This window comes from Camelus bactrianus, chromosome 6, assembly GCF_048773025.1.
Source record: "Camelus bactrianus isolate YW-2024 breed Bactrian camel chromosome 6, ASM4877302v1, whole genome shotgun sequence".
In the NCBI taxonomy this organism is placed as follows: domain Eukaryota; kingdom Metazoa; phylum Chordata; class Mammalia; order Artiodactyla; family Camelidae; genus Camelus; species Camelus bactrianus.
The window spans coordinates 72,351,716-72,371,480 of NC_133544.1; the positions used below are offsets into that span (position 1 = coordinate 72,351,716).

The 19,765-nt window shown below is 51.4% G+C and overlaps 3 protein-coding genes across 3 annotated transcripts in view; 2 read left to right on the forward strand and 1 right to left on the reverse strand.

The window, feature by feature from the left end:
* The first annotated feature begins 114 nt into the window (after positions 1 to 114).
* Positions 115 to 3,890, forward strand: GCHFR (GTP cyclohydrolase I feedback regulator). Its single transcript, XM_010965154.3, has 3 exons — positions 115 to 299; positions 2,031 to 2,125; positions 3,383 to 3,890. The coding sequence occupies exons 1-3, from the start codon at positions 264 to 266 to the stop codon at positions 3,504 to 3,506; spliced, it is 255 nt and encodes an 84-aa protein (XP_010963456.1). The 5' UTR covers positions 115 to 263; the 3' UTR covers positions 3,507 to 3,890.
* A 165-nt stretch (positions 3,891 to 4,055) lies between these two features.
* DNAJC17 (DnaJ heat shock protein family (Hsp40) member C17) overlaps positions 4,056 to 19,765 on the reverse strand; it is a 32,600-nt gene continuing 16,890 nt past the window's right edge. The window contains exons 2-11 of the mRNA XM_010965153.3: positions 14,344 to 14,413; positions 13,998 to 14,056; positions 13,688 to 13,775; positions 12,201 to 12,286; positions 11,887 to 11,983; positions 11,247 to 11,290; positions 10,748 to 10,825; positions 10,115 to 10,195; positions 9,501 to 9,611; positions 4,056 to 4,248 (exon numbers count right to left, since the gene is read on the reverse strand). Of these exons, the coding sequence (XP_010963455.2) occupies positions 4,126 to 4,248; positions 9,501 to 9,611; positions 10,115 to 10,195; positions 10,748 to 10,825; positions 11,247 to 11,290; positions 11,887 to 11,983; positions 12,201 to 12,286; positions 13,688 to 13,775; positions 13,998 to 14,056; positions 14,344 to 14,413 (837 nt within the window). The 3' untranslated portion in view covers positions 4,056 to 4,125. The remainder of the gene's footprint in view (positions 4,249 to 9,500; positions 9,612 to 10,114; positions 10,196 to 10,747; positions 10,826 to 11,246; positions 11,291 to 11,886; positions 11,984 to 12,200; positions 12,287 to 13,687; positions 13,776 to 13,997; positions 14,057 to 14,343; positions 14,414 to 19,765) is intronic.
* On the forward strand, positions 4,247 to 8,612 carry C6H15orf62 (chromosome 6 C15orf62 homolog). Its single transcript, XM_010965152.3, has one exon. It carries the CDS (start codon positions 6,684 to 6,686, stop codon positions 7,209 to 7,211), a length of 528 nt encoding a protein of 175 aa, XP_010963454.1. The 5' UTR covers positions 4,247 to 6,683; the 3' UTR covers positions 7,212 to 8,612.

Consider the following 19,765-nt stretch of genomic DNA (forward strand, 5'->3'; position numbering starts at 1 on the left):
CGTGGCACCACTGGCCCCAGTGCACCGCCCGAGGGCAGGGGGCGGGTCCTGAATTGCCGAGCGCCAAGGCGCGTCACGGACGCCTGCTCCTGATTGGTCGGCAGCGGCTGTTACGGGCCAGGCGTTCCGGGATTGGCGCCGCCTGAGGCCAGAAACGGAGTAACTGGACTCCGGACGGCGGGTCGCAGTCCCCGAGCCCGAGGGGCTGGCGTCGGCGCTGGGCACAAAGTCCAGGGGGGAAGCTTGACGGAGACGCGCACACCATGCCCTACCTGCTCATCAGCACCCAGATCCGCATGGTGAGTAACCGCCCCCGGTCCCTGGGAGTTGGAGTTGGGGCCAGGCCGGGGAGCGCTGCCGATCGCACCTTGGCGCCTCCCTCCCGGGCGAGGCCCGCGGGTGGCTGGACCCGGAAGTCGCCCGGGACACGCCCCCACCCGGGTTGCGGGGAGGTAGGCTGGGGCTCCGGTTTAGTCCAGATCCGAGACTCTGCGAGCTCCGCCTGCCCGGCGCCTCCAGGGCCGCGAAGGGGGCCAGGTGCGTGCGTCCCCGCCACCCAGAGCTCCAGACGCCTGCGGCTCCTGTTCTGTCTGCCCGTGGGAAGTCTGAGCCTCCGGGAGGGACCCAGGAAGTGCTGGTCTCACTTGTACAGCACCCAATGCGCTACACTAAGCCGCTCCGCCGGGGGTTGGGGGTGGAGGGAAGGAGCGGACTAACCTAAGGGGAAGGAGTGTGGAAAAGAAAAGGACGCGCTAAGACGCTAAAACACCTGTGCCACGTGGCCCACTCAGTCACTAGCTGCACCCTTAGGCACTTACAAAGAGCTACCCCTGAGGCCTTAGGAAAGGAAGGGAAGAAAGAACCCACGGGAGACAGCCCGTGGGTCTAGAGGGGGTGGAGCATCACTCACCAGTTAGAAGCCACATCCTTTTCCCTGGGCGCAGTTTCCTCTAAAAAGAAGGTGCTGGCTGCTTCAGAAGTCCTCTTTTAGCTTCAGAATAGTATGACTGGGTCCCCTACCAGGGCAGCAGGATGCTCCTCTGCCCCTTCCCACTCCCCAGTGCTTAGGTAATCCATCAGTAGGTACACAGCCTCGCTGGGTTGCAGGAAATAGCGGGTGTGCTCACGGTAGGACAGGAGAGGTCTTGGCAGTGATTTAAGAACCAGTCAGCTGTGCAGTTGTTAAAATGTGAACTCCTGGTCCACTTCCCAGACCTCTAGAAGCACTCTCTAAGCCTGGGGCTTGGGAATTCAGTGCTCATCAGGCAATTAAAAAAAAAACCAAACTAGCTTTATTTATATATGATACATAAAACCATAGAATCCACCAATGTAGTGTACAATTCAGTGGTGGCGCTTCTCTCTTTTTTTAAGCATAGTCAGAGTTGTGCAGCCATCACCGCAGGCAATTTTAGAACATTTCCATCACCTTAAAAAGAAACCCTGTACCATACCCTGGATCCTAGCAGTCACTCATTTCTCCTCAGCCCTAGGTAACCACTAATCTACTTCCCCCTGTACCTGGTGTGGTCTTTGGCTTCTTTCACATACATGATGTTTTCAAGGTTCAGCCATATTATAGCAACTATTGGTACTCATTCTTTTTTATTGCCAAATAAAATTCCATGGCTATACCATTTTATTTATCCACCCATCAGTTGACAGACATTTAGGTTGTTTCCATTTTTTGGTTATTATGAGTAATGCTACTGTGAATCTTTGTGTGGGCATATGTTCTCCAGGTGAGTCTGATACACACAGATATGGGTGGGGATGCCTTCCACGGAGGTGCTAGTTGTTGGGCATTGCCCAGCCCAGCCCAGTGGGGCCAAGGAGGCCCCACATTGTTCAGCCTGATCACTGATGGACTCCACCCCTTCCCAGCTTGTGTTTAGCCCCTAAGATTCCTTCCCTTTCCTTCCAGCCTTTAACTGAAATGGGCTCAGAGCCAGCAGGCAGGGCAGGAAGGAGAGGTGAGCCCACTCACCTCTACCTGGCAGCCAGCCAAGCATCTGCGGCTTACCTTGCAGGAGGTGGGCCCCACCATGGTGGGCGATGAGCACTCAGATCCAGAACTGATGCAGCATCTGGGGGCCTCAAAAAGAAACGTCCTGGGAAACAACTTGTAAGTAGTAGCATTCTTAAGGATCTTCTCCCTGCCAGTCCCTAGACCTGTCCCCGTTCCCTTTACACAACCAAGCCCAGAACAATGGCACTGCCCAGCCTCAGGGACCCTCTGCCTGCATCCTGGGGCTCTGTCCTCTGTAGGCTGAGTCCCCTCTGCAGCCTCACCACAGCCCCTCAGGCTTGCTCTGAGGGCTTTCCCACTGGGAGTTCCAGGACAGAGTCCAGTTCCCTGCATATAGGACTCCACAACTGGACTGCTCCTTACCCTGCCCCCTCATCTCTAAGCTGGACCCCATCGAGGTGAAGACAGGCACAGAGAGAAAGTTCTTTGTCTTGTAGAGCCAGCTGAGTAACAAAGCTAAGCCCTAGAAACAGGGAGCAGGGAGCCTGAGTCCTGCTTCCAGTTCTGCTGCTGCCTGGGGACTTGGCCACTTCCCTTGGAATCCTTTACACCAGCTCCAAGTCTAAACAGTGATCACTGCTTCCTCTTCTGCTCCCTACCCTTCCCTATTCTCTAGGCAGGGAGAACCCTGGCTACATAGGCTCAAAGTCCTGAGAAGTGTCATCAGAGTGCACCCCAGTTAAAAGAGAGGAAAGAGGAGGCAAGCTGGCCCCAGCCTCTTGGTCAGGGTTGGAGGGCTGAAACCAACCACGTCCTTTTGCCACGAGGCACTTGTTCCTGAGATGCCCAGCCTGGGACTTGAGCCCTTTATCCACCTGATGGCCCTTCAGAATCAATTAACCCTGAAAGAAGAGAAATCAAGCATTCTCCATGCTAGGGAGCAGCACCCAGAGCCAGGAGCTCTTGAGGACCAACCTTATTGCTCCATGACTGCAGGACACTCAGGGAGCAAGAGGGCAGAGGCCAGAGGAGGACCCCCGGGAGAGCAGGCCGCTCCCGCTGAATAGGCAGTGGCCCAGGGCACATGGGGCTATTGGCAGACTAACACGGATTCCACTGTCTGGATGACATCGGGAAAGCTGCTTTGCCCCTCTCAATTTCCTCACTTATAAAATGGGGACAGTAACGGTACCTTCCTTAGGTTGTTGGGAGGAATAAACAAGATAATGCATGCGAAGTGCTTAGCAGGCGAGGGGCCAGGAATGTGGACCCAGCCTGGCACCCTGAAGGGACCCAGCAAATGTCAGTCCTTGGTAGAAGTATTCCTGACCAGACCTGTTCTGTGGCAGATACTAGCTTTGTAAGTGGGGCTGCACTGTGTTCCCCCTCATGCCGCCCCCTTTCTCTTCACAGTTCTGAGTACTACGTCAATGACCCTCCTCGAATAGTTCTGGACAAGCTGGAACGCAGGGGCTTCCGTGTGCTGAGCATGACAGGGGTGGGCCAGACACTGGTGTGGTGCCTGCACAAGGAGTGACCCTCCCACACTGAGGAGCAGCAGGCACCCCTTCTTTGGAGTGGTTGCTATGGGCCCTGACCCCAAGCCCCTGTCTTACTCACTGTGCTGTCCCTTCTTCCCAAGTCGTCTCTTTCCTCGGCCCAGCACCACTGGGCAGTGAATGGACTTCTCGAAACCTTCGTCATTCACTGGAGGGCAGGGTCCGTGGCCCTGGTGCTTCTACCTGCTCCTCCAGCTTCAGGCCTAGCACGGCCCCAGAGGAGGCCATGTTCCTGAGGGGCTGGCAAGAGCCAGGCTGCCCCTGGGTGGGAGCTGGGTGCCCCCACGAGCATGGCTCCAGGACAAGGTGGGTGGGTCCTTCGTAGCTAGTCCAAGCCAATAAAGGGCTGTGATGAGTGGTTACTCCTCTGCTCTGCTGGCCACTGACTCTCACTGTGTGGAGCACCTCCCTGGGGGTCTCCCCCCTCCTGGGGAGGGCCAGGCCTGGGTAGAGCTCTCTGGGACAGAACCCTGAAGTCAGCCACCCTTGGGCAGGCCAGCACCCTACACCTATGTATGCCATAGAGGTAGACTCTTAAAAAAGTTTATTTGATGTTTAAGAAAAGGGCTGTAGGGTGGGAAAGCTGGATAGAGGAGGCTACGTGGGCTGCCCGGCCTGCTCCTCCTGCTGCATCCGGCTGATCAGCTGTTGCCGCTCAGCTGCCTGGCGCATGCGCATCATGACGAGGCTCTCGTAGTCCCTCTCGGACAGCACCGAGCCCTGGGGGACAGCAGGGACAGGGAAGGGTCAGGACAGCAGGGCACAGCCCCGCAGACTACAGACTCGAAGGACAGGTCCTAGGCAGAGCTGCCGCCAAGAGTCGAGGGAGAATGCCCACAAAGGGAAGGAGCGTCCAGCAATCCCAGCTCACCCATGTTCCTTTAGAGCAAGCTGGCCTTCAGCCCCCAGGCTGGCCTTCTCAGCTGGCCCCTGCTCCAGCCCATCTGAAGCAGCTATCACCTCCATCCCGCCTCCCCTGTCCCGGGCCCTTCCCATCTACAGACAGCTGCCGTTCATCTTTTCTGGGTGAATCACTTCCTCCTGCTCTAGCCAGGCCCTGGTCTCCCTTCATTTCCTCCTCCCCATGGCTTCTGCTTCTCACAGGTTTCCCATGAAGGGGAGTTGTCAGAGGTGCAGAAGTACAGTCCTTCCAGGCCAAGGCAGGAGCACTGCCCGCTCCCAGCTGCTTCTCCTCCCTGTGGTCTGGCTCCTGCTGAGGATGTGGAGGGAGCCCTACCCTAGACACAGCCTCACTCAGCCCCACCCTAGAAGGAGAGAGAAACAATCATTGAGGCCCGCCTGCCTCCTAAAAATACATACCAGGGCTCCTAGAGGGCAGGGCTCAAGGCTTTTTATGATATTGCCAGCACAGTGCAGGGGATTGAGGCATGCATTTTAATAACCAAAAGAATAATAAACAACCACCTCTGTGGGCCAAGGCTGTGGGTGGAGAGGCAGCTCTACAGGGGAAACCTGAGCCACCAACCCTACACCCTGATAAGGTCTGTAGTGGGAATTAAATCACTTCCTCCCTTGGTGCAGCTGAAGCTGTGTGAAGTGTGATGCCCACCAGAGTTGGCACAGAAGTGAGCCAGGCCAGGGGGCTGCACAGCAGATAGCTGTTGGGCCCTGTTCTGTGGTACCCCGAGCTGGTACACCCTCATGGAATAAGCCAGGAAAAGTCTGGTGGTCAGTGACCCAGGGAATAAGAAGGGAGTGGCTGGGGTTAAGATGCCAGGCCCTGGCCAACTGGTTTGGAGTCAGGGGTGTACAGAACCAGGAAGTGTTACTCAGTCCAGATCCCCCTGCTCCACCCGACAGCCCCACCCCTCGTACTCTCTCCGGGGCTGCAGTGGGCTGCAGCAGCTCTGAGGAAAGCTGCCCTCCCAGCCAGGCCTGCCTCCTAGGCTTGGCCCAGACTCCTCCCCAGAGGAGGGGCCCCCAAATGAAGCCCAGGAAGCCGGATGGGAAGAACTGGAGGTAGCAAGGCCCTGGCCTTCAACTGACCTCTTCTGCCCTGAGGCAAATCAAGGGTAAATCAAGGAAGGATGAGGAAATGGAGCAGCCAGCCTTGGTGTCAGGCCAAGGGAAAAGCAGTTCTCCCCTCCCCAAGGTAAGGCTGCTCGGCTGAGAAAACTTGAAGTCACCCTTGGCATGCCCTGAGCCCAGCCCTGGGAGGAGCCAGCCCTTTATAGGAACGGGGCTGCTCCTCGTTAACATCCCCCCTGCCTCCTTCCCCCATCCTTGCGGGCTCTGCTAATGAGGGCCTGTCACTGGGCGCAGGGCTGAGTCACCCACACCAGCGACAGGTCTCCCTTCCTTCCCAACAATCCACAAGCCCGCCTTTCAGTTAACTCCCACCTCCCTTAGCTCCTCCCTCTAGACACATGGGGGGCTGGGGAGCCGCGCCTCCCTGCCAGGGCCTGGGGCAGTGAGGCTGCAGGGGAAGAGGAGGCAGCATAGTAACCCACAAAGCAGGGCTTCCCCCAGACGAGTCCCCAGAGGAATCTTAAGCTCCCCAGAGCCCCTGGGGTGTTGGCTGCGCTGCCCCAATCCCTGCCTGCGGATGCTGCAATTACCTCAGAGCGTGAAACCTGGCTTCCCACCTGACTGAGTCAGCGAAGACAACAACACAGCTCCACCACCACCACACACTGGCACAAACAGCAAGCCACTAATCAGAGTCCAAGACCAACCGGCGGAGAGGCCCGGCCCCACGCTGCCCTGGAGACCAGGGAGAAGGTGAGCTCGGGCCCAGGAGGAGCCCGGCGCTGGGGAAGAAGATCCACCTCTGACTGCCACAGCTGCCTTCACTCCAGCTCTGTAAGTGCTGTTTCTTCCTCCTGGGGTTTTTCCACTGCCCTATCAAGTAACCAGGCCACTCCTGTCCCTCTGGGAAACTCCGGTCACCAGGAACTCCCAGCTCTCAGCTCTCCTGGACAGGAGTGCCCACATCCCGGGACCTCGGTTCACCATCCATGTTGCTGGCTTGAAGGTCTGTGCTGAGCAGAAACCTGGAGGCCCCCGCTTCTGCCCACAAGGGCTGCCTCGCTGATTCTTGCCCATCACTGCTCCAGTGGGACCAGATGGTCCCTAGCTGCCCTTGATCCAAGCTTCTGAGATACCAAGCTTGTCTGCTGGCTCCCTGGGGCCCAATGGAAACCTGGCGGAAAGGCTCCTTCCGCAATGCCTCCTTCTTTAAGAGGCTGAGCCTGGGGAGGCCACGGCGACTCCGGCGACAGGGCAGCGTGCTCAGCCAGGCCAGCACGGCCGGCGGGGACCATGAAGAGTACAGTAACCGAGAGGTCATCCGGGAGCTGCGGGGGAGGCCAGATGGCCGGCGCCTGCCACTGTGGGGGGATGAGCAGCCCCGGGCTACCCTGCTGGCCCCACCCAAGCCCCCGCGCCTCTACCGAGAAAGTTCCAGCTGCCCCAACATCCTGGAGCCCTCGTCTTCCTACACCGCTGCCTACTCAGCGACCCTGCCTTCGGCACTCTCCCTGGCAGACACCCTCCACCAGTACTCTGAGGAGGGCCTTTTGGACACACCTCCCTTCCAGAGGACACCTGCTCCGGACCTCAGTGATCCCTTCTTCTCCTTCAAAGTGGACCTGGGGATTTCACTTCTTGAGGAAGTTCTACAGATACTGAGGGAGCAGTTTCCCAGTGAGCCCTGCTTCTGAATGGGGAGAGGGTGGGCAGAGGTGGGGTGACTGGAAGAGCCACAAACCTAGGGACCCATAGGAGAGGCAGTCATGGTTTAAGAAAAAGGTAGAGAAGGAATCCAGGGCCCTGCCTGCCCTCTGGGTCCTGAACAGTCCTCTGAGTCATCCCAGACTGGAGGGACAGAGGTACAGAGGCAAGCTGCAAATGTGCAGGGGCACCTGCTAGCAGGAGCCCTGAGGGCAGCTAGCTCAGTGGGGAAATGGAGGCCATGCCTGCAACCACCAGGACCAGGTGAAGGCCAGCAGAGGGGGCGGGTGGCATAAGGGGAGAGTCTGGGAGTGGACGACACACAGACTGGGCACAACAAATAGATGCCCTGTGCCAGCTCCCTGTTAAGCCACTGTCAACAGAGAGAGGCTACAGGACAGGTCTGGGCAAAAGTGGTCCAATCCAGGCTGAAGAGGAACGTGGGAGACCCAAGGGGAGAGGGGTGAGACAGGTGTGACCTTGTCTAATATGACAGCCACTAGCTACATGTGGCTATTTAAATTTAAACTAATTTAAATTAAATAGGATTACAAGTTCAGCCCTCAGTCACACCAGCCACATTTCAAATGCTCAGTAGCCACATATGACTAACGGCTGCCACACTGGAATGCGCAGAATGACCATGAACATCATTAGAGAAAGTTCTATTGGGCAGCGCTGGCCTTGACCATGGCTTGGGAAGGGGGAAGCATATGGTGCCTGCAAAGGAAGGGAGGGGCTGTCAGAGTAGTTACGAGTGAGGCAGGCAGAGTCACAGAGTGTAACTCAGGAAAAAGGCCAAACAAATCATTAGCAGAAAAGGAGGCACAAGAGACTCAAAGTGCCAGCACAGCTGCCTGGGCACTCCCTGGTGCTGAAGGAAGGTGGCTCTAGGGAATGCCAGGCACAGGCGCAGACACAGCTTGCGAAGCGGTGCTCTGGGGAATTTCCAGAATTATTAGTGATGGGGGCCCTTGGGAAATGCAGCAAAAACAGTGGCAGATTTCCCTCATTCCCTCACCCATGAGAATATGGGAGGACTGGATCGGGGACAGACATGAAAATCGTGGCTGTTACGGTGAAGAGGGACAGCTGGTCTCCAGAATCCTTGCTAGGACTGAGGAGCTCTGCCTTGCTCAAAATCTCTGATGATGGGGGCTATGGCCCCATCCTGCAGTCTGGCCAGAAGACTTGGAGCCAGAGCCAAGTTGGCCATGTGGTTCTGATGCCCCAGGCCTTTCCAGGTGTGGGAGAGGGAGAGACGGAAGCCTGGACACACACTGCTTCTACAGCCCAAACTTTGTGGCCTCCCCCTGCCCTCCTAATGTGTGGATGTTCCAAGCTGAAAACTCCCCTGTGGGTGCAGATGATGAATAAAGTTCTTTACAGCACAGCCTGTGGAGTGTCATCTAGGGCTTAACAGTGGGGAAACAGTCTCTGAAAAAGGATCCTGAGTTGAGCTCTGACCTGTTCCTTTTTCTCCTCTGTCCAGGGTCTGGGACACACTCCCAGTGAGGGGGTGGTGGCAGCATGACTGAAGCAGTGGGAGCAGAGCCCTTGCTGACCCACCCAGGGCCATTCTTCCCCACGGAGGGGCTGGAACACATCAGCCTGACGCTCCCACACAGACCCCCAGGTGCTTCAGAGAAGGGAGAGAGAGCTCTTGTCCCACCAAAGTAGGGGCAAGTGTGACTGGGGCCGTGTGTGTATATGTGTGTCGGCGGCTGAACAAAAGCCTTTGTGGAGCTTCAAGGACTAAGGGTGGGCATTGGGCAGTGTCAGCTCAAGTCCTGGCTTCACCATGAGTCGGGCACCAGGCAGTGCCTCAGTGCTGGCAGGGCAGCCAGTGTTACCTCTAAAGAGGGGATATTGCCTCTTGACAGTAGGTCCCCATCTGGGGCAACCACAGACACACCTGGAAGGAAGCTGGAGAAGGAAGTGGCTGCCCTTGTCATGGCCCCACCCCTGCAGCACTGGGTCATCTAAGCCCACACTGTAACCAAGCGGCCAGCAGGCCAGGATGACAGCTTTGGGTGATGATGTAAGCCCCAAAAGGAGACCAAGATGTGAAAAGTAAGGTCTAAGAATTCTGTGAAAAGTGAGGCCCCCTGGCACTCAGAGAGGAACGAGGGACAGCAATGAATCACAGTCCTGCTTGGGTTGGAGTATCTCACCACATCCCCGATGACCTGGCTTTGTGAGGAGAGAGCCCTGAGAAGAGCCCAAACAGGAAGAGGTGCCCCAAAGCCTGAGGAGGCCCAGTTGGGTGAGGCTCTTACCTGGGACAGTCCAGGGTGGCTGGGGCCCCCCATGCTCGGGGGCCGTCCTTCCAACCAGGAAATCTTCAGAGGGTTATTGACCAGGCCCACTTCATTCTGGACAGCCAGCTCCTGTCAAACACAGCATTCAGTCTTGGTCCTGTTATTTCAGTCAGCTACAAAAGTACTTCTCTCTACCCCGACAAAAAGAACCAGAACCAGCACTCTTGTCCTCCAAGCAAAGCCGAGCAACCTTTGTAAGAGGGTGTGCTGAAGCTTTGACTCTCCTGATGGGCCATATGAGCCCTCTGACTGGGGACTGAGGGAAGGGGGACGGTGGGAAGGCAGCTCAGGGGCCCCAACTTGGAGGCACGCAGGCTTCCACAGGAAGGTAGAGGGTGGGGAACCAGGCAGCAGGAAATGAACCCGCTGTGCTTTCCTCCATCCCTGGAGTGTCCTGTCCATCCCTGCACTCGCTGTGCCTCAACTCCCAGGAGTCAGGGGCCTCTGGGGAACCTTGGCTCTGAGGTGGCCCAGAGACCCCGTGGGAGCTTAACAGAGAGCCCACAGAATTGGGTTTCTCCCCAGGAGCGGCAGGGCTGTGAATGGCCCCCAAAGCCCCACGCAGCACTCACCGCTGCCTTGATGGTCGCAAACTCCACCACGGCAGTGCCTGCCTTCTTACTGGAAAGTACCAGGTTGAGCACTTCTCCATACTGTGAGGACAAGGGGGTCTGGGTAAGCCTTCAGGATGGCCCAGCTTAAGCCAGAGGCAAGCCTGGCCACCCTCAGGCTGCTGGGCCATTCTGAGCCAGTGAATAGCCTTGTGTTGCTAGGTTCCCAGAGAGGGGAGATCAGAGATGGGAAAGAAAGGGTTTGTTTCCCCAGGAATGTAGAGGACAGCAAAGGAGAGTTGGGCAGAGGTGGGGATTTAGACCTGCAGAGATGCGCACCTGCCTTGGTGACTGAAGGAGGTGAAAAGGACGGGGCTTTGGTGCCAGATGCCCACCTTCTCTCTCCCTACACACCTGGCCAAGCCCTTTGCTTCTAAGGATGTCAAGTGTTAGCGCTGGCTGGAGGGGGCACATGGCAACACAAGTGGCTATAAGGTCATGGCCTGGGGAGAAGTTTCTAGGCAGTCCTATGGTCTATGACACAGGGGGAAAATCCAGGTGGAGATGTGAAGGAAAGTTAGGCCTGGAGATCTTTGGGTTTGGGCTGAGGTGGGGATGAAGATGATAGGTAAGAGGGAAGTCAGCAGGGGAAACCTTTTGAAAAAGCTGCAGGAGGACATCTCTGGAATAGCCGCCTTGTGACTCGGCCTCCTTCTTGCTCTTCCATTTGAGCTGAAAAGACAGCAGTGGGTGTTGCCATTAAACACACCTCCTCAACAGTACCAGACCCCTCCCTTGAGCTTTCCAGTCTGAGCAGACACCCCACTAGTCTTCAAGGCAAGGGTAGTCTAGGGAGCACCCCCCAAAGATGCATTCCCCTTAAAAATGGACAAGCAGGCTTCCAGCCCTAAAAGATGCTCTCCTTTGAGGGCTTCTGGGAGTGCCGCCCTGCAGCCTTCAGGCTAAGAGCAGCCTGTCGTGGGCAGCTCTGAGATGCCATCCTGACGCCCAGGCAGCAGGAAGTTGGAAGGATGTGGGTAGTGGTGTGGCTCCCAGAAACCCAGTGTCCCTGCCAGAAGCCCTTGTGCCCCGGAAGCGTCTGCTCTTGCTGAGGACGTAGTGTGAGGTGGCCTGTGGATCCTGAAGGGCTCACCTTTAGCTTTGGGGTTCTTTCGCTTTCAGGATTTTCTGCCATTCCTAGAAAATTTAGGAAAATTAGCAAGGTAGAATATGAGGGAGCCGGAGATTCTCCCAAAGGAGACTCAGCCTAGGGCCAGAATGACCTAGAAAAGATCCTTCCTAACCAAGGGCAATCTTTGCCCTGCCCTGCTGTGGAGCCTGGTGGGGGGGAGTAGAGGCAATTCTACCCCAACCTTGAGGAGCTGCCACTTCGGGGCAGCTGCCTGGCTGTCCGATGAAGGCCATGGTCAGCATTTTTCCAACAAAGGGCCATAAACACCTTCCAGGGGCAAGAGGTGGAGGTACCGACCACACAGTTCTACTGAAACAAAGTATCCTAGAGCCTTCCCAACAGTGATCTGCTCCAAAACAGCCAGGTCTGCTTGGAACAATGACAGGCGGGGATCTCAGGAGATCTCAGGCAGAGTAAAAAGACAACAGGCCCCAGAGAACTGGTAGGAAGAAATGACAGGTGGCATGTGTCCAAATGAGATGCCCTGGGGGTTCCAGCAGGTGAAAGTTTCCACAGTAACTCCACTGAGCAGCCAGTGTGGCCACTCTGGGCATCGGGAGCTCGCTCAGAGGGGGAAGCAGGTTGGGGGACAGACTTTCACCTCTCAACCTCTGTTCTCGTTCCTGGCGTATCTGCTCCTGGACCAGCCTCTGCTGTTCCTCCAGCTGCCGGGAGCCCTCTTCTCGCAGGCGTTCGATCTGCAGAGCGGGGGTTGGAGTGGATGACAATTCTGTGCAGATCCAGTTCCAGGTTGGCTTACCTTGTAAAGGTCCCTGGGATGTTCCACCTGCAAACTAGGCTCAGCAACCTGTGGGTGGGACAGATTACCCAGATCCCACAAAAGAAGGTGGAGAGGGCATGTCCTCCCCCAACCACGACAACCCCCAGGTCCACCCGCCTCCCCCTCCTGCTCACCTCTTGCTCTAGTGTCCTGGTGCTCCGGCTCTCCTCCTCCTCCTCACTGCCCTGGGCCTGGGCCTGCCGTTCCCGGGCCTCCAGGTCTAGGCACAAAGTTTGAATGACCCAATGTCTGGTCTAAGTGGTTTCTACATGGCCCTGGACCACCTGGTTCTGGCTGCCTCCCCAAAATCTCACACAGGATGAACCCATACAGTAACTCTGCCCTGTCCCTCCATACCCCGAATTGATTTCCACTGAGAAAAGTCATAGCAAGGAAGTATAGGCTCCATCTGAGTGGTCGGGGTCTAGAAGAGTTAAATCAGCTTATGCTGACCAAGCTGGTTCTCCAATCAGTGAACAAGGTGTAGGTGGGTGCTTATGTCAGCAGCCCAGGGCCACGGGTCAGGGGTGCGAGTGGGTGGAGCTGTGGGCTTCTATTCCTGTGGTTTGGCACCACAGCCTGACCTGTGACCTTGCCTTGGCTTCGATCCTCTTCCCACCACTGAGCTCGAGTTCCCACTGTCTCCCCTACCCTGCCTCAATTCACAACTGCCAAGCCTCACTGTGGTCCTGGCTGCAGTGGCTCCTGCAGGGACGGCAGCCTCCATAGAAGGACATCACCCCAGGTCCCAGAGCCCTTCCCACCTTCCAAGAGAAACCTGCTTGTGGCCCTGTGCCAGGCCAGCTGCTGCAACAAATGCTTCTCTCAAGTCTGGGACTCGCTGCTTTCTTTTCTGTTCACTTTACTTACCTAGACTTTCCAGGTTTGTTTGTTTTTGATGGATGTACTGGGGTGGTATATGTACATATTAAATATATGGATATCAAATAGGCAAGAAGAAGCAGAGAAAAATCGAGTAAAGAATGTCTGGACCAATCTTATGAGGGTGATGAAAATGTTCTAAAACTGATTTATAGTCATAGTTGCACCATATGGTAAATTTACTAAAAATCACTGAATTGTACACTTGAAGTAAGCAGACAATATGATATACAAAACATATGTCAAGAAAGTGTTTTTTAAGACAAAAGCCTGACCCTCTCTGGATCCTTCTGAGGGGACTTCTCAGAGTGAAGGCTCTATGCAGAAATGAGGCTGAGATGAATGAAAAAGATCCAAGACGGCATGGCCAGCAAGGACACTGACTGTACTCATGCTGTGTGGGTTCAAATTCCAGCTCCAGCAAGTTCTTATCCTCTTAGTGCCTTAGCTTCTTTTGTCTATAAAAAAATGGGTTTCGTAACACCCAGCTCCTTGGATAGCTGTGATAATTAAAGGAGACAGTAAAACATCTGTCACAATGCCTAGCTAATAGCACAGCTAGTCATTGTTATTCTTAAGAGTGGCCTTTAGGAGCCACTCCTGAGAACAGGGTTCTGCCCAGAGCCGGGGCCACAAAGCTTTGAGTTGCTGGAACTAATGCTGCAGGAGGAAAGGTGGAGGAGCTGCATGAAAACAGCCCAGGGAAACCACAGGCCACCAGCACCATGATGTCACCTACCAAGCTTCACTTTTTTCCTTCTCTCATCAAGTTTCTGTGTCCTTTCTGCTGCCTGCTTCTTGGCTTTCCTGACCTTGTCATAAGCAGCCTGCAGGAGAAAGGAACGGAGCGGTCAGCCAGAGAACATGCACAGAGCCCAGCCATCTCCCCAGCCGCACCACTAGCCCCAGAGCCGTCGGTGGGGCAGCCTGGTGACCCGGTCTCCAGGCTGGGACAGCAAGGACCGTGCCACATGGCCACGTATAGAGGATGAAGCACACAGTGGTCTCTAAGTGTGGGGGATAATTCAGACAGAGGAAGATGTGCTTACCCTGGCGGCAGCATCAGTCAGTACCTCCAAGGCCTGGGAAAGCTGGTGGAAGAGTTCAGCTAAATGTGAGGATCAAAAAAGAGAGAAGAGAAAAACTGAGACTTGGTGATTGTGTGCTCCCTCAAAAAAGCACCTCAAAAAAGCGACAGGCTGCTGGAAAAGCAGACGTCAGCAGATGATGGGCAAGAAAGGAAGGGTGAGCACATCAGCAACTGACCAGACGCCCCAACAAGCAAAGTGCAGCCTTGGGGCCCAGCGCCCAAAGCCAGGATGTGTGCCTCCAAGGGCACTCATGCCATGCCCAGGTGAGCCAGTCTCTTTCTCCCGGTGTCTAGGAGAGTCTCACCTGCTCGGGGATTATCCGGATTTTTGTCTGGGTGGCAGGAGAGGGCCTTTTGCCTATATGCCTTCTTCACCTGGAAGAGTCAATATTTGGTTATTTATTCTCTCACCCCAGGATGGACAGGGAAACATTGCTAAAGTGATAAGGGAAATCCAGGGAGAGCTCTCCATTACTAAAAGAAAGGCTCCCACACTGAAACAGTCACCTCACAAGCACAGAGATTTGCAGTAGAGGCAAAGGCCATGGAGCAGAGGGGCTGGGCCTATTTCCTGCTGAGCACCCAATCACCGTGGATGCTGAAAGGCTCCTGGCAGGGGCAGGTTTCCCTACAGCCACCTGGAAACAGGCACTCACACACCCTTGATGGGCATGTACACTAGGCAACCTTTCTGGAGGAAAATTTAGCCATCAAATTTAAAATGTACTTTCCCTTTGACTCATTCCTAGTAATGTGGACTTGTAGATGCATGCCAAAACAACTATACAAGGATGGTCACTACAGCATTGTTTATACCAGCCCCTAAGTGGAACCAACCAACATCTCCATCAATGGGGAGACCCATGAAAACAGTTACCATAGATAGAAGTCTACATGTGCTGACTAGAGAGATCAAGTCTGCATCACCAGAAAAAAAAAACTGTAACTATGTGAGGTGATGGATGTTAACTAGACTTATTGTGGTGATCATTTTGCAATATATACAAATATCCAATCATTACATTGTACACCTGAAACTAATACAATGTTATATGTCAATTATACCTCAATTCAAAAGAAATAAAGATCCTCAAGGTACAGTATATGAAAAAACAAATCTTAGAACAGTATATATAATATGATCACTTTGGGGTTGAAAATAAATAAAAGAAATGTAAAAAGAGATACTCGGGCATGTGCATAGCTTTTTTTTCCTTCTTTTTTCTCAAAGCAATCATAAGAAACTTAACAGTAGTTTCCTTTGGAAAGAAGCTGAAGGTGGAGGGAAGGAAACCTTTACTTCTCATTTTATACTTTTCTGTAGTTCAAATTTTCAAACCTTAAACAAGTCTTACTTTATTATCATCTTTTACTGATAACAGGGGTTATCCTGGTGGGGAGGTTATGGTCCATTTTTAGTTTTTATCTTTGCACTTCTCTGTATTAAAAAGAAAATAAGTATTATTTCTTCTATTAGTAAAACTAAAGAAATATAGCTGTCAGGATTCTCTTTTATATATTCCCCACTCATAAGGGAAGGCAGAGCACAAAATCCCAGAACCTGCTTTCCACTTCCTGAGACCTTGCCCTCGCTTCTGCCTGCACAACTTACCTACTGCTCAAACCTCTTGGGAGGAGCCTGTGGACCTAAAACTTATAGCAGTAGCTAGGCTGACTGGCTTTCCAGGCTTCCCAGAGGAACCAATAAACACTTCTACCCAAAGTGTGCTAAATAAGGGCCTTCAGAGGCAAGCAGCCAGCACCCCCAAGGGAGGGCCTGTGGGGAGGTGCCTAACCCCACTCCTACCTACATAGCCAAGGAGAACCAGCAGCCACCTAGCCCAGGACATCTGGGGTGTGATGCCACCTGCTGGGCCACGGCCAGCACTGCACCTTCACCAGCCAAGGCAACCGAGCCCATCAAGGTCTCCTGGATGAGCCCCAGGAAGCAGGAACCACTACCAGGACAGGCCTTGAGCAGAGAGGGTGTGATGTGCCTCCCTGCTGTGCCGACCTTCCCAACTGCCCACTTGTTCGCCTCCCCACTTCAGCCTAGGTCTTCACCATTAAAAAGTAACAACAACAATAACAAAAATCTAGCTCTGTTTTCACTATTTAAAAAATAATAATATGGGAAGGGGAGGTGATAGTTTTATATATAGTTTTACCTTTGAAATGTCATCTTTACTATTTAGGCCCCTTATCATTGTCTTTTCTCCCTTTCTCTTTCTTTTGCCTCCTCCATTATGCCCAAGGCCTTATTTCTTTTTTTTTTAAATTTTAAACCAAGCCTTTATTATACATTCTTTATATTTAAGGGTCCTTTGTTTATCCAATAAGTAAAACAATACAAAAAATATATAAAGAGAAAGCTAAAAAGCTAATGTTCTTTCCCCATTTCCCCAGCCCTCTCTTCAAGGTTCCACTGTTAACTGGATGGTGGATGATCTTCTAAACCTTCCTCTTCGGGGGAGGGTATAGCTCAGTGGTAGAGTGTGTTCTTAGCATTCATGAGGTCCTGGGTTCAATTCCAGGTACCTCCATTAAAATAAATACATAAATAAAATAAACCTAATACTCCCCCAAAATAAAACATATGAAAAATAAATAAACCTTCCTCTTTGATCATTCCAACAACAGAAGTCTTTGGGGTCTTGTTTCTGCCTCTCCACCACCACCTCTCTCTCTGATCCCAGGCTCTCTCTCTGAGCTGGCTGAGAGGAAGACGCATGGAGAACAGAGTGTCTATTGCCTCAATTTGCAACACCACCCTCGGAATGAACTTCCTCAGGACCAGGACTAGCAGGAGTGCCCAACTGATATTGGAGGATTTTTGCAGAAGATGGTTTCTTTTGTATCATGGGGTTCTTTAAAAATATTACATGTTCTTTTTCGTAAATCTAAGGGGGACAGCAAAAGGGAGAGAAGACAAGAAGGACCAGTGGGAAAGCAAGATAAAAGGAGCCTGGGGGCCTGGACAGTAGTATATTCTACATTTTTTCTTTCTTTTTTTTATTTTTTGAGAGACTGCGTTATGGATTTTATTCTAAAGGTATGATATTAAACATTGTTTTGTGTTTTATTTTGGATATTCTATATGACAAAAAATTTTTTTTCTTAAGTAGGAAAACAAAGTTGTTCAAACAAAAAAATTATGTAATAATGGGAAATTAACCTACATATATTAGCTTCCTTTTCAATTCTCTTTCCAGACTATGTTTCTTTGACAAATGTCTTTAACAGTATCATCAGATTTTATTTGAAGCAATAGTATAATTAGACCTAGGTCACCTCACTCTCCATCTGTGGGGACCCTCATCTTACCCCCACCCTCCAGCCTCCCACACTCCCAACATCTACAACAAAACACAACTGTCCCAATCAATTTGATGTATCCTGGACCCTCATTCCCTCAAGGCCTGGCCTGGGCCTCCATTTCCAAATCACCCTTTAAAGGTATAAGGGGATGAACATTCTGTGTTTCAAGATCTTATAGGAAAAAAATTACTAGTGTCACGCACTGGCTGGATATTAGAAGGGAGAGAGGTGAGAAAGTCAAAGTCAGGCTGGTATTCATTCTTAGGGAGAGATGTCTAAGGGTAGGAGGGGAGCACTCTGGAAGCCCTTCATTACAGCACTGAATCTACCCCACCTCCTGGGTGCACTGATGGGGCATCTAGGATATGGCGGTGCTGAGCTGGACCTAGGGATACAGAGAAAAATCAGGAATTTCCCTGACAATGAAGAGGAAGGACACTGCTTAGCAAGGAAGATGGCTGTGAAAACAATGAATTACATTGTGCTTATGAGATGCCTGTAAGAGAGGTCTCTAAGAATGGAAACACAGAAAAGAGCTGCTAATTTTAGCCTGAAGGCCTCACAGAGGAGGCAATATCTGAGCTGAATCTGAAAGGTGAGTAACAGTTCTTCAAGTAGAGCCAGAAAGGGCATTCAAGAAAGAGGGTATGGAAGAGCCTGGCTTTTCTTCAAGCCCCAGGCCAGCTTAGAGGAGAAATGTAAGTTTTCCTTTAATGAGGAAAAGGTATTGAGAACAGAAAAACACGTGAAAAAGGAGAGACATACTTGCAATAAAACGTGGGAATAAAAATAATGTTTTGTCAAAGGATATTTTGTTTAATTAAAAAACTTCAAGCAAAGAAAAGTAATGGAAGAAAACTAGGAAAAAAAACAAATTTATACAAACAAGTTTTAACGCACAGACTTGGGATGAAGAAATGCTAGGGAATGAGAGCGTACATGTAAACAAAGAAATAGAAACTGGGCCGAGAAGAGGGGGAACGGTTAAAGAACGATAGAGTTAACTGAGATCTGATACTGAAAACACAAGAAAGTTAATGTGATACGTAAGCTATGTGTCATTCATCAAACAGAGCAGAACAATTAGAAGGGAAAGCCCCTGAGTGCATGAGCAGGGCCAGACGTAGAGAGCCATCTGAGTTCAAGACTAATGAACCAGGATGAATGACGGACGAGGCTTTTGGGGTCTCCAAGCCTAAAGAACTTGAACCTCAAAGTTCTCATCAGCTAATGAAAGTTTATCATAAAGTACAGAGGCAACATTAATGGAACATATAAGCATGGCCAAGAAACAGTAGTAATGTTAAAATTTAGTGTGTGGTAAAAAGTGTTACTAAAATCATTATACTGAGTGAAAAAAAGGTTAGGTATTGATCTCAAACAATATACCAAAATAATTCCAGATAGATAAAAAAACTAAATGTAAAAAATGAAGCTAAAAGAACCTAAATAAAGAAAGTTATGGGACAATTAACCTGCTTTTAGGATGAGGAAGAAATTCCTAAGCATTAAAGCAAGGGAAGAAATCACACACGCACGCACACATACATGCAAGTACTCACACAAAATGAATGGGTTTACAGTGAAAAAACTTTTAATTTGTCTAAGTAAAAAATCATAGAATTAAAAAAAAAAGGGAAATGAAAACTGAGAGACGTATCTGCATAAAATATGACAAACAACACATATTTACTATACAAAGAAATCATGCAGGTCTATGGCCACATCGCCCTGAGCACGCCCGATCTTTTTGGAAGCTAAGCAGAGTGGGGCCTGGTTAGTACTTGGATGGGAGAAATCATGCATTAAAAAAACAAGAAAAAGACAAACTACAAGACAACAGAGAAAGAACATGAAGAGACAATCCATAGAACAGAAATGGTTAATAACATGAAAAATGCTCTGCCTCACACACAAAAATTAAGCCTTTTTGCAGCTATTAATTGACAACAAGGGAAAAAAGGATAGTACATCATGTTGGTGGCTTTGTGGTAAATAAGTAAACTGACGCTATGATTCTGGAAAGCAGTCTGGCGGTACACATCAGAAAGCTCTGAAAAGTGCTAACCAATGATCCAGCAAGGCCTCTTCTAAGAGCCTGGTCTAAAGAAATGCTTAGAAACTTATACAGTATTTATAAACACTGCTGTTCATTTACAGCATCATTTATAAAAGAGAGAATCAGAAATCATTTACATTCCAAACAACAAAAATAGTAGCTAGCACTTAGACGTACATATAACGTTTACCATGTAGCAAGCTCTGTTTGAAGTGCTTTCCTTATAGTAACCTTATTTAACTCTTAACACATCCCTATAAGGTAGAAATTATTATTATCCTCATTTTACAAATGAGGAGACTATGACACAATGAGGCATTGATTATGATACTGAAAATCCATTCAATGAA